The 17,025-nt window shown below is 41.3% G+C and overlaps 1 protein-coding gene across 3 annotated transcripts in view; it reads right to left on the bottom strand.

The window, feature by feature from the left end:
* Bdnf (brain derived neurotrophic factor) overlaps positions 1-15,730 on the bottom strand; it is a 55,453-nt gene extending 39,723 nt beyond the window's left edge. Inside the window, exon 1 of one of the 3 annotated variants that reach the window (XM_005328049.4) lies at positions 15,143-15,730. In XM_005328049.4, coding sequence (XP_005328106.1) covers positions 15,143-15,145 — 3 coding nt within the window. In that variant the 5' untranslated portion in view covers positions 15,146-15,730. Of the gene's footprint in view, positions 1-14,074; positions 14,445-15,142 lie in introns of those variants that run through there. The other 2 variants (XM_040284583.2, XM_005328050.3) reach the window with 2 other exon arrangements.
* Between the last annotated feature and the right edge of the window lie 1,295 nt (positions 15,731-17,025).

Raw genomic sequence — 17,025 nt, 5'->3', positions numbered from 1 at the left:
AGCTGCTTACTAACCTCCTAGTGTTACTAAGTCACCCCTCAGACTTTTCTCATAGCAAAAGATCAGATCTCACAACCTCCTTCATAAAGTCCAACTTCTAATCCATTAATCATTTCCCTTGGTCTACCCTGGACCTCCTCCAGGGTCTCCATATTCTTCTGAAAATGTAGAGCCCCAAACCAAACCATGTGTGTGAGATTATCCAGGGCTCAGGAAACATGGGAGTCATGAATTATCTGAACACAGCTGCTGGGAAAAACTAAAGAGAAGATTCAATCAGATTGACAAATCCTCCCTTTGCAAGTTGGAGACAGAAGAGGTTGTTTAATAAAAAGATGAGTCTTTGTATCAAAGCTCTATTCTTAGCTTGTAGAGGAGTCTTCTCGCCCCTCCCCCCCCAAAAAAGAAAGATCTTGAATAGATTATTTTATTTTTACTCCCTTCAAACAAAATAGTCTAAAAACAAGTGATTTTTCTGAACTCCACCTCCATTTAATAGCTGAAATTATGAACCTCTAACTTTTAAATTGTAACTGTGCTTTCACATTCTGAAAGTATTTATTTTTTGCTATAATTTCTCTTAGGAGGTCAGGTCTATGAAACACTACTTTTTTTGAAGCTTTTGCTTCCTACTATATGGAATTCTTTTTTTGTTTTGTTTCATTTTGTCTGCACACAAAACCTAATTGGAATAAAGTGAGAGAAACAAAAGTTGAATTCCATAAATGAGAATCATGCTAACCTACATGGTGCCTGGAATTAAATTTACATGAATGTTTTCGTCATCAGGTAGGTCTCCTACCTGATGTCACAACCCAATGTGCCCAATACTTTGGGCCTTCCAGTTCTCTATAGCCAGCTAATGAGCACAGGATCCACAGATTTTGTTCCTACTATTCATGGTTGTCTGTTTAAGGCATGTTCAATGGTGGTCATAAAATCAATCCAATTTTCCCAAGAAGAAATTAGGCTAGATCTGGATTGAAGTTAGCATTCTAAAAAGAAACTGGGTAGGAGAGGAGAACATTTACTTCCTGTTCATATTATCACCTTGTGAGACTGTTGAGGGACTTGGTGGCCAGCAGGGGATTACTAACAATATTTGTTGCAAGTAGGCACTTCTGAAACCTTGGTCTGCCAGAGAAGGGCACCAAAAAGTAGGAAGTCTAGTTGGAGCAAGGGTGATGCCAATGAAGATGAACAAGAAAATAAAATGTTCATAAAAGTTAAGGACAGGGAGATGAGGTGGAATGAAGAATGAGTAGAGACGAGCAGAGCCATGCATTTAAATTCCAAGACTCCTCGATTCAGTTTTTTCTTGTAGTCACTGTTACATATGCACTCTGGAAAACTAATTTTTTGCTACTTTGACCATAGTCATGATCTGCAGTGGGGTTGGGTGGGGGTAGAGTTGTGTGCATGCATATGCGTGTGTGTGTGTGTGTGTGTGTGTGTGTGTGTGTGTATGTGTGTAGACGGGTAGTTTATACCAGATATCCAATTTTGGAAGTTAGATGTTGATGCTGTTATACAAATTAAATACATTTCTAGGACACAAACTCACACTATAGTTATCCTTCCTCAAGATAGCCTCTGTGCTGAATAAGAAAACACAAAGACCCAAACATTTCCTTTACTCCCAAATTTTATGCCTCTCCCAAATGCAGTAAAATCTGTAGCACTGAGGATCTTTTATTTCATAGGCATTTTTTTCCTGGGGGCCTTTGGAATAATGAACCAAACATATTATCATCCACTGACCTTTTAATAAAAAAAGAGAGAATGAGAGAGTTCCCAGTATAAATAATTGAAGCTAGCTTTGCATCGCATGTTGCTTTATGTCGATACTGAAGACTGACTTAAATTGCCATTCTCACATGATAAACATATTCCTATAGCATTACAACCAGATTGTGGATGTAGATCATGTTAGAACTACTTTGCAAGCCAAATTTGCATTGCCTTCCATTTTGTCTGCACACAAAAACTAATTAGAGTAAAGTGAATAAAAATAAGTTGAATTCCATAAGACAATCATGCTAAGCTACGTGATGCCAATTTTTATTTAAAAAATATGTAGAAGTTTGACATATTCTTGACTAGTTGCTAGACTAATCTTTTTCTAATATTTCTTTTTTATTATTGTAGTTTTGAAAATTGATATTGTTATTTATATGATTTTGGTCTCTATTCCTAGGAAGAATTTATATAACATCTAATTTATCTTTTAGTTAATTGATTTGTATAAGAGTACAACTCTAGTTTTCAATAGTGGAAGTTAATCACAAAGGCACAATTATATGGGTGGCTATCATATAAAGAACAAAAAAATCATAAAGAATATTTCCTGGGAAAATAGTATGTTAAAATGTATAAACTTTAAATTAGTAAACAATTTTCAACATGTTTAAGACTTGGGATCTTAATAAATACAATTAATCTTAGAATCCTCTCTAATTTCTTGATCATTTTAAAGGACATAAATCATTTTTACCATTGTGTTCTTGTGGGGACAGAGTGCTAAAATAATTTTGTCACTGAAAACAACATAAAGCTGCTGTCAAATCTCAGATAACTGAATCAAATGAAGAAACTCTGAGACACAAGTTAATAATATGGAAGCCAACAAAAACTTGAGATTTCAATTCATCTTGTCTTAGCTAATTTCAATAATCATAAAGTAACTATGGGATGTTTAAGAAGTTCAGTGTTGTCCTACCAATTTAAAATTAACAATACCTTATTAACACACTATTACTGTTTTGTCAATTGTTATATGTGAATAATTAATCTAAATTATATACAAAACACTTCATTTTGAAAATCAAGTTAATTAAACTCTTACACCGATTGCTTGTTTTCTTTTAATTATTGGGAAATCAAAGAAATATTATTGTCATGTGATATGATTTTAAGGCCCAAACAGTAGTCAAAAGAACTTGGGTCCTAATTTTTAAAAAATCTTTCAGTTTCTGGCCATGTGACCCGGGCAAGTCCCTTTACTACCCTAAATTTGTCCACATAAGTACCACATAAATGTTAATGGAGCATATTGAGTAATCTTCAGGGCTCTGTACTCAGTTCCACAGTCAATAAAATAGGTCAGTAGGCTAACCTATGGCTGCCAAATCTGGCAACACCGTCAGACCTTAAATCCGAAAGAAGAAATGATCCAGGGGATCAATGCTCTTGAAGAACCAGAAAACTAGATCACCTTTCAGTCACTTTTTTTTCATGTAAATTTGGACTTTTCTTAGGAACTGTAAGTCATTTCATAAACTAAACTGTAACACTTGTAATTATTTCCCCTAAAGTCAGAGTCCTGAGCCAAGCTAAGGATTCATACTCTTCTGTTTATTCTATAATTTAGTTATCTCTGACAAAAGTTTCAGGTGGACTTTTTTCATACGTCAAAACATCCTTCAGATTCTCCCTTTCTGCTGGACTGGTTTCTGATCTCTGGGACATATTGAAATACATTAGGAGTTCACAGAGTCCTTCCTGGCATAAATCAGAGTGGAGGTGGGATGAGTTCTTTCCATCTTTAATTCCTCACATACTTTATTGGTTCTGAAACGACCACTGTCTTGTGCTATCCAAGATGTACCTATGTGCAGCCAATCTCATTTAAAACCAAATTTTTTTTTTTAGGAGTTTCTTTTTAGGAGGAAAATGGATGATGATCAGAAAGGTACCCAAGTAAATATATAACCCCCTTACCTGGATTATCCCCCACCTTTGCTGCTAAAGCTGATGTTTTGAATTCTGAGTTGATGCAAATATGCAGAGGACCCAAACACCAGTTCCTGGCATTCTCCCAAATGAGATATATTTCCAGAGAAGTTCCAAGTTTGGAGTGGAGCCTTTGGTGGAAGAATACTCAATTGCACAAGGAAAGCCAATAAACATTTTAGTCCCCATCAGGGACTATAAGCCTTGTAATTACATTTAAGACTATGCTTGTCCACTCTCTTCTCCATATGTGTAAACAACATGTTAGTTTTGGAGGTTTGTCATCCACTGTGTGTCTTTGGAGAGGGTGTTCCTCATCATAGCATCTGCAGTACTACAGCCAGTAACAGTTAGAAAAGGCAAACTTATGAAATGGCTTCCAAACATACTAAATCCTAATCCAAACAATTTATAGCGTTTCTTACTCAATAACTCTCAGAAGTCAACTGACTTGGAACTGCCCTAAACAAGTTAAGAAAGAATCAGACATTATCCATTGGGTAATAAACTAGAGTAAGTGGAAGCAAGAATGTGCAGGTGAAGAGTTCCAGATTCTAATCTTTCTTTTCAGTGATTAGACACTTATTCTGTGCAATTCTCTATCTTGGTAGTGTTTTAAGCATGACAAAGATTACAACAGCTAAGATTACATAGGGACTTACTAAATTAGTTTAATAAGTAAAAGCAAAAACTTAGTATTGGACAAACACAGGTTTGAGTTAACCTTTGCTATTTATTGGCTGTGCTAATTTAGAATAATTATGCCACAGTGCCCTCTCATCTTTTTTTTAATTTGATAATTTTAAAATTTGAGTTCATAACCCACTTCAATCTAATGTATGAAATATGATATGTCAAGAGCTTTGTAATGTTGTGAACAACCAATAAAAAATTAATTAATTAATTTAAAAAAATTTTAAAATTTGTTTTTTTTTAAACATACATGACAGTAGAGTATATTTTGACATGGAGTATAACTTATTCTAATTAGGACCCCATTTTTGTGGTTGAACATGATGTGAAGTTACTGGTCATGTATTCACATACGAACATGGGAAAGTTATGTCCGATTTCTTCTTATCTTTAAACTAAGAAGAAGACTTCTAGCCTACAGAGACTGTTGTGAGGATTCACTGAAGCATGGAAATGCAGACTGCTCATCATAGTGAGCTCAATAAAGTATGATTTTACTAGTCTTGTATTTGATCCTAACAAAGTACTTTAAGTACACTCTCCATTTTATGATTGTGAAAACTAGGCTTCAAAAAGGACAAGTAAGCTGGGTGTGGTGGTGCATGCCTATAATCCCAGAAGCTCAGGAAGCTGAGGCAGGAGGATCACAAGTTTAAAGCCAGCCTCAGCAATAGGGAGGCAATAAGCAATTTAGTGAGACCCTGTCTTTAAATAAAATCCAAAATAGAGCTGGGGATGTGGCTCAGTAGTTGAGTGCCCCTGAGTTCAATCTGTGGTAACCCCCTCCACCCCCCGCCCCCCAAAAAAGGACAGGTAACAATTAGCAATCTGAAAGTCTTTCATCAGTTAGAAAAATTTTGAAATGATTCTAAGGAAGCATTTGTGGCCAATTTTGAGACTCTCAGACATCTCAAAGGGTAGTGGTGACGATCTCTTAAGAAAATACATGGGCTAATCATCTGAAAAATGGTAGAACGGAATCAAACCTGGGTGGTAGCTAATACATAGGGAGGCAGGAGTTTGTAACAGACTCAGAAATCAGAAAACTTTAGGTTTGAAGTTCAGTTTCTCCACTTAAGATTTGCTGGGTTTGTTTGGACAACTTACTTAAACTCCCTGAGTTCTAGTTTCCTTGTTTATACAATTGGAATATAATCTATCTCCAAGACTTACTTTGAGGATTAAATAATATATATCAAATACAAAGCAAAGAACTCAGGACTAGATAAATGCAAAGTGGGTGTTTTCCCACCTCATCATAACTTGTATGTACTTTCCTATAGTGTGGTAATGACAAAAATAAAGTTTTAATAATCTGTTGAGGTAGTGAAGTCATACTAGATATTTAAAGCAATGCCTGGTGTTAGTGGTCAGAATCTGAACTTGGTATCTTTTTCAATGAAGTGATGGATTTCTAGGGCAGTGGAGTTGTACTGTTGATACTAAAGATAAACGTTAGGGTAATGGCAAGCTCAGTCAATGGAAACGTGCCTACCACACCTTAGCTATTATTTCATTATTTGGTCCATTCCCCACTTTGAAGCTTGTGTAATGGCAAAAGTGAACCTTAAAAGTTTTCTTCCAATGCTAATTTCCTCCACCAGGAAGGGAAACTAAATGGCTGATCTTGGCCTTGGCTAAATTAACATTTCTGAATCTGTACTGTTAATAAGTGCCCCCAACCCAGTGTTCTGTTTTCAAATATGTGTGGGAAATGTTATTCAGTAATTTTCACACTTTATTATCAATAGAAATCAGAGACCTGCATATCATGTCAATTCTTATAAATATTTCAAAATACATTGATGCTTGTCATTAATTCAAAATCATAGTATTAACCCTGTTACTAAATCTTATTAAATGCATAAGAAGTGCACTATACTATGCCATTATTATACTGTTTTTAAATATTTTAATATCAGTATATCAATGTAATTGGCTTCCTTTGTAATTTTTTTGGTACTGGGGGCCAGGGGGGTGGATTGAACTCAGGGGCACTTGACCACTGAGCCACATTCCCAGCCCTATTTTGTATTTTATTTAGAGACAGGGTCTCACTGAGTTACTTAGCACCTCACCATTGCTGAGGCTGGCTTTGAGCTTGCAATCCTCCTGTATAAGCCTCTGGAGCTGCTAGAATTATAGGTGTGCACCACTGCTCCCAGCTTCCTTTATAATCTTATAATTTTATTTCATTCATTTAGAAATATTATTCTGGGAAAAGTTTACATAGGTTTTACCAGACTGCCAAGACACACCCCAAGTTGGTTCAACATATGGTAAAGGACAATGATGATGGGAATAATTCTTAAATGTTGATTAGGGAAGTAGCTGAGGAGAAAGCTGCTGGAAGGATAAAGGTGAAAGCCAAGGAAATCATTATTTCCTTCTTAAGTAACCAGAACAGTAATGAGCATGGAAAGCAGAGATCAGTTTCAATGGACAAATGGCCTTGAGGAATATTCAGAGATCATGCAAAAACCCCTGTATAATGCTAAGCCTATCTTGACTTCCCTTTTATTTCTCTACTCGATTTTCTACACATTTCATCTCTCTCCTCCATTCACTCACCCTCAATGTCCTATCCCACAGGCTTTAGATGTCTGTGGAATCTTCATGCACTCACCAGTTTGGGTACTTCTTTCCCCACTGGACTTAATCTGAGAGACGGTACATAGTCAATATATTTTCTTGAAGCTGGAGATAAATCAATTCCAATTCCTCCTGGTACTGATGAATACAGGATTTAGCATATTCTGAAGTGATTTCTATATACCATAACACTACAACATGCACTCCGGGCAGATGGGATTTCTAGATATCATAATACTATAACATGCACTTTGGGCAGAAAGATCTTATTATTTCCTTTTGCTGTTTAGGGCAGCTGTTGGATCCCGCTTCCCATTATATGATGGTTTTGAAGTACATTTCATATTCACACAGAGATTAAAACATTGGAAAAGTAATTTCTACTTCCTGTAGTGATCCAGAATAATAACCACACCAGCTTAAAATGTCTCATATAAGCTATAGGTTTCTACCAGCTTCAGGCTGAATTGTTAAATTCAGAGGTCACATGTTGCTAAACTGCTAGTTTTTAGAATTGGACTTTAAAGTTTTTAAAATTAATACTTTGGAATATATTTTGCCACTTGTCTAAAAAAAGAATTCAAAATGATGTCTGTCATCCCTAGTGCATCAGAAGTTATTTTAAATATGGCATCTTTATAAAAGTCAATAGCTGCCTCATCAAAGGGCAATCATGTCCAGTGTGGGTGGCTGTGCCAATTGTTTTTGAACTACTGCAGCAATCTAACCAATCCCAAGGAATGGCTTGCAGTCTTTCTACACCCACATTTTTTCTTAATTATCTCCACCAGGCTGAGTTAGCTAAGGACAGATCTATAGCATTTCCTGGATGTCAAAATGCCCACACACCTTCTGCAATTCTTGGGTTACCCGCCCCCTTTCATATTTGTACTGGTTGGTCCACCTAATTATCTATTACTGTATGTATATAATGCATTATTCATGAGACCTAGACAATTTCAGCCTGTAACATCTTTGATTTTAAAAAAAGAACCGACCTGAAAAATTAGAACATCTGCCTGCACACACACACACACACACACACACACACACACACACACACAAATGGCATAAAATCTGATAGGGGGTCTTCCACCACACTACTCCCTTTAAAAATGCATCTGCAGAAGTTTGAGATCATTGTTCAGGTTGAACTTTCATAGACATCATTCCAAAAAATGATAGGTTCAACACTCAGATTTCTTCTGTGTAGGGTTCAAACATGTTGCTTTGATCTGTCATAATGTACTTTTTAACAAGTAAAAAATGAATGGTGTTTAAAATTGTAAAGCATCAAAGGTTAGAGTAACCTAGGCCCTACTTCCCACCAAGAAATAGTTACAGGTCATATCTTTTGTATCACTCAAACTTGCAGGTAAAATGGAATTTAGAGTTTATCCCAAGAACATCCTCCTTGTTTATATGTGAGGAATAGAGATGAGGTGACTGATTGACTTTTCTAGCTGTTGACAGCTAGTTGGGAGTAAAGCATGAACTCAGGCTTTTAATCTGGTTCACTAAGTTCTTTTGAAAAAGGTTAAAAATCCAGAAACTGCTCTCTCTCTCTCTCTCTCTCTCTCTCTCTCTCTCTCTCTCTCTCTCTCCCTCTGGTGGTGCTAGGGATTGAAACCAGGGGCTTGTGCAGGTGAGGCAAACACTCTACCAACTGAGCTACATCCCCAGCCCTAAACTGGTCTCTTTTTAAGAATCAGAGCAAATAAAGGGACCAGTCCTTGCGTGTAAATCTATAAACTCCACCAAGAAAGAGACTTTTCAGTTTTGCTCAGGACTGAATCTCCAGATTCTAACACAATTCTTGACACACAAAAGATTGTCAATTAATACTTAAAAAAATAAAATTATGAGTGTTGAGAATCTTTCTAGAAGGTATACTTTTAGGGTAAAGTGGGAAATGGCCAGTCAAGCTCATGATCCACATAAGATATTCACAGGATATCTACTCAGATAAATGAGTACCCAGGCATCCAAGAGTAGGATGAAATTCCAGAGGGTTGAAAGAAAATAAGCCAGCATGAATTCATGCATCAGATATGGGCTGGGCTAGGTGACCTCTGAGAACCTTCCTAGCCCTCAGATTCTATGACTCAGAAGTAAAAGTAATGTACTTCTTGACTTTGGCCTATTTTCTGTGTTTGTTTTTTGAGGAAATTACTGACTGTGACTTAGTGTGTCAGCTTCAGGAAGATTCCTACTTTCTTTGAGCCTCCAACTATGGGAAGGGGAAAAAATGGCTTCTGAAGAGAAGGTCACATCCTGGTTAAAACTTTCCATTCATCCTTCAGAATTTTGGAAATTACTTATAGACAATTTTTAATTAAATAAATCAAAACAGAAGGAAATAATGCCTACAATTCCCTTAGATGACTGAGTTGGGTTTGAGGCAGCATGGTCTAAAGATGAATACGCACAGTCCTTGAATTTAAAGAAACACTCTCCCTCAACACTAGTGGGATCTTGATCAATTCTGCACTATAGTTTCATCTGTAAAATGTAATGAATGATTCTTACTCTGTACAATTGACAAGGAAATTCAATGAAAAAACATGTAAAGAGTTTTCATAGTACTATATGAATATGAATGAAATATTGTTACTAGGAAATACAAGAAAGTCTACAGTATAGCAGAAAAAAAATCCTTATAGGACTCTCAGTTAGAAAGAGAGAAAAAAAAATCTACCTAAAACTTTTAATATGCAGAATGAACACCTCAACAATTACAAATGAGAGTCGAGACAAGGATAAAGAATGCAATATTTTAAACTCCACACCATGGTGTTTGAATGTTACTATTTTTTATGAAACACGTGTCTCTGTAGCAAGAGACCCTTGTTAAAGCAACAGCACTGCATTCCAAAGTAAAAGATGAAAGATTTCATTTTTCTTTCCTGAAACTATGATTACTCAGAAACCAAAAGAGGGAGAAATTTTTCTTTTAATTGTTTAATTATTTATTCTTTTTTCTCTTAAGTCATCTCCTCACTTCCATAGCACTCAATAATGGTAAGCTTTCACTAAATGCAAATGGTTACTTTTTATTATTAAGTACTACACACTGCTCTTTATATGTGTTATGGCATGTAAATTTAATGGATTCATTGCTTGTTAAATTTCCCCTAGAAAATACACACACACACACACACACACACACACACACACACACACACACAGCAGGAGCAGATCAGCAAAGACACCAGCAAAAGAAAGATAATTTGAGATACTTCTAGGTAGCAGTTGTAAAATTAAAATAAGCAACTCATTAAATTATCCATAGAGTGAAAAGAAAGCTGTAAAAATAGATATTTTTTTGGCAAGTCACTGCTGTTCAGAACAAATTTAGTCTTAAGCTGAGTTTTTAAATCAAATGATATCAATTCATATTCATTAGAATCACTTAAACAGTAGCCTCGTTTGTTCTAATTAAAAGCAAAAATTATCTTTACTGGCCTTTGGTAGAAGTATATTTATTTAAAAACAAATTCAGTTACACATAATTTTAGTAGACAGATTGTAAGCAATATGATCAAGTCAATGTTATCTGAGCAAGTTGGAGCTTGGTCCCAAGATCACAGAATTAAAAAACAAAAGCCCTTTGTAAGGCAGATTCTCATATTGATTGATTTTCCCCTTATTTTTATATGTTAGTTTTTGTGGCTGGTCATCTATTTTGTGGTCATCCAGTTCCTTGCCTTCTCACACTGCTTGCTTCTAGTATGCTGTTTCTTACTAAAGCTTCCCCTAGAGGACAGGCCAGGAAAAGGAAAGAAACTGAATTCACCAGCTTCTTTTCTTATTAAGAATTTAGATCCGAGATTTGATAAGGAAAGAGCCTGGCAAATGAAAAATAAAGCTTATGTATGCTTATTTAAGATCTTCTCAAAGCCTTCTTTCCAATTTATACTGATAAACAACTGACAAATAGCATTTTGTAAGCCAACTAATCACTTGCTTTTAAAGTCCGCATTTATTGCCCTGACCATACAAATTAGATGATGTTTTTAATTAACTAGTACTCTGGTTCAATCAAATAAAAGTGCAATTTGCAAAGAAAATGTCATAATTATATCTTCCATTTATAGAATGCCTGCTTTCCAGTTTGCAAAGCCCTTTCAGATATTCTCTTCTATAAAATTGCTGTGTTGTAAGGTCTTTACTATCAATGACACTGAAAAAGCTACCGGCAGGACGCATTTTTTTTTCTCATCTGAATCAATATTCCCTTTTGGGGTGGCTAAACCAAGCTAAAATCTCTCATACAGAAATATTAATATGCAAGACCAGGGAGTACAGAAGTAGGCTAGGTTACTGCTAAATTTTTAAGGTTAGAATCCCCACCCTCCCCCATCATCTCTCATCTGCCTGATTCCAAACAGGGAAATTGAAATTTCTTGCCTTCATGATGAAGAGCTCTATGTAAATATACATCAACAGTGAACATCAGGTGCACCATTCTTAAAGTGACATTCATTTCCACAACACTTTTAGGTGAAGCCATTTCATCTTACAAATCGAGGATGAGAGTGTGTGTAAGAGGATGACGTGACACTTTTGAGGTTTATTTAAGTTGTTAAAAATCTCGAGGTTACAAGAATTTCCCTCCTTGTCTCCCGCAGATACGAAGTCTACAATTTTCTCAGTTCAACTGTCAGATAAATTGGCAAGTCGACTAAAAGGATAATATTCCCTTAACGATGCATTCATTTGAAGCCTTAGCAACTGTATTAGGCAGCAGCGAGTATTCGCTAGCAAGGCATGGTGCGGGGAGAGGGAACTCTGCAATTTAGAGTGACAGATGATTTTTTTCCCATCCATCAAGCCGCCTCAAAATGTCACAATATTTACACCTCTTCCTTGGTGAATTAGAATCCAGAGACAAGCAGACAGAGAAAAGAAAAAAAAAAAAAGAAAGAAAGAAAGAAAAAAAAAATCCGACCCGTTGCCTCTTTGCCTCTTGCCTGGGGAAAAGCAGGCGTTGCACCTTTAAATTCTGCCCCTCCATTCCCTGTTTCCCCCCCCCCCCTTCCCGGGATTTTGCAATAAATCTCCCAGTTCTGCGTTCAGCCCTGCAGATCCGTATTTAAAACAGCACCATCTGGGAAGGGTGGGTGGCAATGGTGATGCGGGCGCCTTGGAGTTCCTTTGCAGCACGCTTGGAATTGCATCAGACTGATCAGAAATCCCCCCGCCCCCAAACCCAGCCCCTCCCGCCACGCTCCCCTTCCAGCCCCTCCCCTCCGCTCCCTTCACGTAGATCTCACTGAGAAAACGACTGGATCTCGGAACAATCTGTGCCCCATTCGCTGCAGGCTTCTCCGTAAACCCTGCCCTACGCTCCCTTTGTGTTCCGAGCAGCCTATCACCGTCATCTGATCCAAGTGCCTGTTTTTTTTATTTTTTCCTTCTAAATTTCCACAATATCCTCGCGTTGCCTATGAATCCGTCATTTCCACCTGCGCAGAGTTGGTATTCTTTATTTCCTTCGCTAAAATAATCTTTTGAGTCTTGAGTTTCGGAAATGGGTTTTTCCCTAACTCCCCTCACTGCCACCCAATCCCTAGCCTCTTAATTAAGAAGAGCTGATCCGGGGAGGAGTCCAGAACCACCAAGCCCTAAGGCGAAAACTGCCACTGGGCAAGGCTCAGTGGCCGGAACAAAGGGCCCAAGAAGTGGGTGGGGGTGAGGGTTGTAGAAGTGTGGAGAGGTTGGTGGCCCCCGCCCAGGGGCGCACAAGTCCCTGGGCTCCCAGAGGAGAGGCGGGACGACAACGCAGTCGCACGCTCCAGCCGCTCAGGGTCCCTCGGGGGGCGCCGGCGGGGCGGAGGAAGTGGAAGGGAAGGCTGGGCAGCTCCGAGTCCGCTCCATCTCCAAGTCCCCCATCTCCACCCACTACCAGCCTCGCAGCCCACCAAGGTGGCTAGAGCAGATCCGAGGCTAGCCGGCCGCCCTCCACCCGCGCCTCCGGACGCAACCTCGCCCTGGCTGGGCGGTCTGCGCGCCTAGCTGATTGGTGGCTCTGTCCAGCCGCCGCACACGGAGCTACGAGTGTTCTTCTCCACCGCCTCCAGCCGCCCAGGCCCCCACCCCCGGCCCTTTCCCTGGCTCTTTGGTCCAGAAAAGACCTTCTACTCCCAAGCGGAGGCCCCCCTTTTCCCTGAGTTACCCTGACTGACTCGGACCTGGGCTCAATGAGGCATCCGGCCCGGCGGGGGAGCGGAGCGCGGTCTCGGCGGCTCCCCTTCCCTTGAGAAAGCCGGAGCCTTCCAAGCCAGCGCCCGAAACTCGCGGGGAGGGAGGACAGAAAGAAGAAGGGGGGAAAAACACCCAGAAAGAAATATCCAGCGAGGAACAGGGCGACGGAGAGGAAGAGATAGAATGAGGGAGGGATGGAGGCAGGAGGAGGGGGCGGGGTGGAAGAAGGGGGGCGGGAAGGAGAGAGGGAGGGGGAAAGAGGGGAGGGAGGGAAACAGGGAGAATGAATCCTCACTAGAAGAGCTGAAATTACCTTGATTCATTTCGTGTTGGAGATTTAGCGTTACCTCCTTCCCTCTCCTCAACCTCCACCTCCCCTTTCCCCATGGCACACTACCTCCACCGCCAGATTCTAAATGATACAAAGTCAAATTTTTGGAAATCGAATATTGTGCAAAAGCTTCATAATTAGTAATGAATTTACTGTACGCGCGCGCACACACATACACACACACACACACACACACACACACACACACACCAGCAAAAAGAACGGGAAAGAGGGAGGGGAAGGGGAGAAAAAGAAAGAAATCTTACATTCGAATCAGACATTTGCAGGTCCAAGTTAACTAAACTCATTATATCCGCAGGAAGACTGAGCTCCCCACCTCCCCACGCTTTGCCCCAGGGCTCTCACCTAGGGCAATTTAAACTGGGCAAATACCAAGAAACAACCTCCTCTCCTGCCCTCCCTCTACTTCCTCCCCTCCAGCACGCGTCCTTTCCTGAAGATCGAGTATCAAAATAGCTCAAGAATTGGGGATGCAGGGGTCCCCGCCCCGGTGCTTACCTCCTCTGCGGCTTACACCACCCCGGTGGCTAGATCCTGGAGATAAACACTTGCATTTCCCAAAGTTAACCCAGTATACCAACCCGGAGCTTGCCAAGAGTCTATTCCAGCCTACACCGCTAGGAAGCCAACTTCAGCGAGCTCAATGAGGGGACCAAACTGGGGCTCGCTTTCCAAACGCTCCGCTCCAAAATCTGACTCTCTCTCCAGCCCCAATCTCTGTGTGAGTCGAACCTCAGAAAAGACGCTTTTTAAGGGCGACACAGGGTTGGCTTGACAGCGGGGGAAAGGAGGCTACCTGGAGTACCACCACCTCGGACAAATCCGTTGGCTCTGTCCAAGGTGCTGAATAGACTCCGTTCGCCGGGATCACACACCCGGCGCAGCAGGAGGAAAAGGCTAAAAAAATCTCTAATTAAGTAACACTTGATATTGCTCTAGACGGTTTTTCTTCCACTTCCTTACGTTTTGTCACGTGCGGATGGCTTTGCCAAAGCCATCCTGTTAATAGTTGATCACATGTTGATGAGACCCTTTTCTTCTATGAGATTACCCATTTCATTACCGGAGATAAGCATTCCTGACTGATTTCTCTCCCCCCAACCCCACCCCCATCCTCACCTAAACTCTCAGTCTCTATCCCACTCTTACCCCACTCCACCCCCTAGCCCCAATCCCTAACAGCATTATTGTTTTTAGATGGAAATTAACCCCCTGGCGATGTCAATTACATGCCCACATATAAATCATAGAATATGCTCATACACCATACACATAAAGGCAAAGAATGGAATACAAGACGGCTGGGAGACAAGCATCAGCCTTGAACAACCAACATAACACACACACACCCCCTCCAGTTCCAAGTTTGTTCCACGCAGTTCCACATTGCTGTGTTAAACCTCAAATGATTCCAATTAAAGTTGCACTGTGTAAAAACCCGATTCCCCTGGCCTGAGTAAGCTGCTGTTCTTTGGCGTGTGAAATGCTAGGAAGAGCCGTGATATGCCCGTTGTTAAGCAACATGTCAAGATTTTCAATTATAATGCAGGGTTTATTGCTACTCACCATTGTGCCTTTGCTGTCCTGGAGACTCAAGTGTCTTAAAATCTCGTCTCCCCAACAGATGCTGGAAGGTAATGTGTCTTGTTTGAAGTCATCATGTGAGAAGTTCGGCTTTGCTCAGTGGATCGCCCACCACTTGGTGTGACTTATGAATCTAATAACCCTTTGCAATATCCGCAAGCTTAAACTCTCAACCACCTTGGCGACTACAGAAGACAAAGCAACTGGCATCGATGTTGAAAAACCTATAGATTTACGCAAACGCCCTCACTCCGAGAGATACGTTTCCCTTAGAGTTCTTACGTGATTCTAATGAATGAGCTAGGTTACCAATGACTGCCCAACTGCCCTGCTATATAGCGGGTGCTTCCTGAGGCTGCCTCCTCACCGCCAGTCACTGGGTCCTGGCACACAAAGTTCCCAGAGAAAGTGAGGAGTTTCAGGGTACCCCCATAAAAATAACCCAGCCTGCACACCCCACTCTTGCCCTCTGCTCAGGTCACACCTGGGGCTCTGGCAAAGCTGAGCTCGGCTCGGGAGATTTCCCTGTCGTCAGGTAAGAAAACCTTCGCCTTTTCAGGCTAGGGCGGGAAGACCGCTGGGGAACTTGTTGCTTATCAGCGCCAGCGGGCTACCGCTTTAATAAGAATACCAGAAAAGCGCAGCGGGGAGGGGGCGAAGTTGGGTGGGAACGACGACGACTATCCGTGTTGTTTACGTGACCAACTCCTTGTGACTCCCTCGGTAAAAAGGAAACTTCTTAGAAAAGTTCCTGCCCCTCCCCCTCCCCCACCATGACTAAGGGTCTCCAGCTGATGAGGTCGTGAGTGATGATCAAATGGGGAATGGGGGATGGGCGGAAGGGGGGAGTAAGTGACTTGTCCTTGGGAACAACAGCATGCGTCGAAGCGCGCATCAGCCCCGCAACTTTCCCTTTTCCTCTTAGGGACTGATGACTAGGCGAGAGGCACCGGGGCGAGCCACTAGTTGCCCACAGGAACCTGTGTAAATCGAGCTCTCGAGCGGCTGAGTTGAATGAAGTTATGATTGCGTTTGCTCTAATGGGTTATGGCTTCTCAAATGTGAATTAACAGCCCCTGTGCGCAGCTAGGTCGGTAAGGCAAGCCACGGAGAACTGAGCCGCGGGCAAAGGCGGGGAGGAGAGGAACCGCGGCAGGCTCCAGGTTCCTCGCTCTCCTTTCGCTCAAGGCTTCTTGCCCGAAGTCGCTTCCGCATCATCCCGGGGCTCCCCAGCTGCCAGGGTACCCGGGTGAGCGCTGGCTGGGAGCGCCAGGAGCTGCGGCTGCGTTTGCGAACATCGGGAGGGGGCTCTCCCAGGAAACCCCGCGGTTAGCACCCGCGCTTCCCTACCACTGGCTGCTAAGTGGAGAGGTCACGTGTTGGCGGAAAGTAAGTTGGAAGGGAAAGGATGAACTTCGAGAAGAAAAAGAAGAAAAACCACACAATAAAACAAATCCCCCCACACACACACCCCGAGTGTAAAATCAAGAGGAAGGCAGTCAGGGTGGGGGAAGGGCGCCACTCTCTGCTGGAGACCTGGGAGAACTCCGGAAATCTCAGGAAATAAGCAATAACTCGAGCGCTGGCAACATCCCCCAGCGTAGGGAGGCGCTAGCCCAAGGTATCTTTCCACTGAAGCTATCCTTTGCCTACCCCCCCCCCCCCCCCAGCCATCGCCTGCAAGGCCGAGCCGAGGAACTGAGGACGAATGTAAACCAGTTGTTATGGAGATGCCGGTAGCTCTGAGGAGCACGATTGCCCTGGGAAGTCCCCAGACGCTTTTCAGGTTTAGCCGTTTTGGCATCGACACCACGATTTTACTCTCCATCCAGAGTTCCCACCAAGGGGAGTCCACCAACGGCGTC

The sequence above is a fragment of the Ictidomys tridecemlineatus genome, chromosome 4 (genome assembly GCF_052094955.1).
Source record: "Ictidomys tridecemlineatus isolate mIctTri1 chromosome 4, mIctTri1.hap1, whole genome shotgun sequence".
Lineage (NCBI taxonomy): Eukaryota > Metazoa > Chordata > Mammalia > Rodentia > Sciuridae > Ictidomys > Ictidomys tridecemlineatus.
This window is presented reverse-complemented; position numbering and strand designations above follow the sequence as displayed.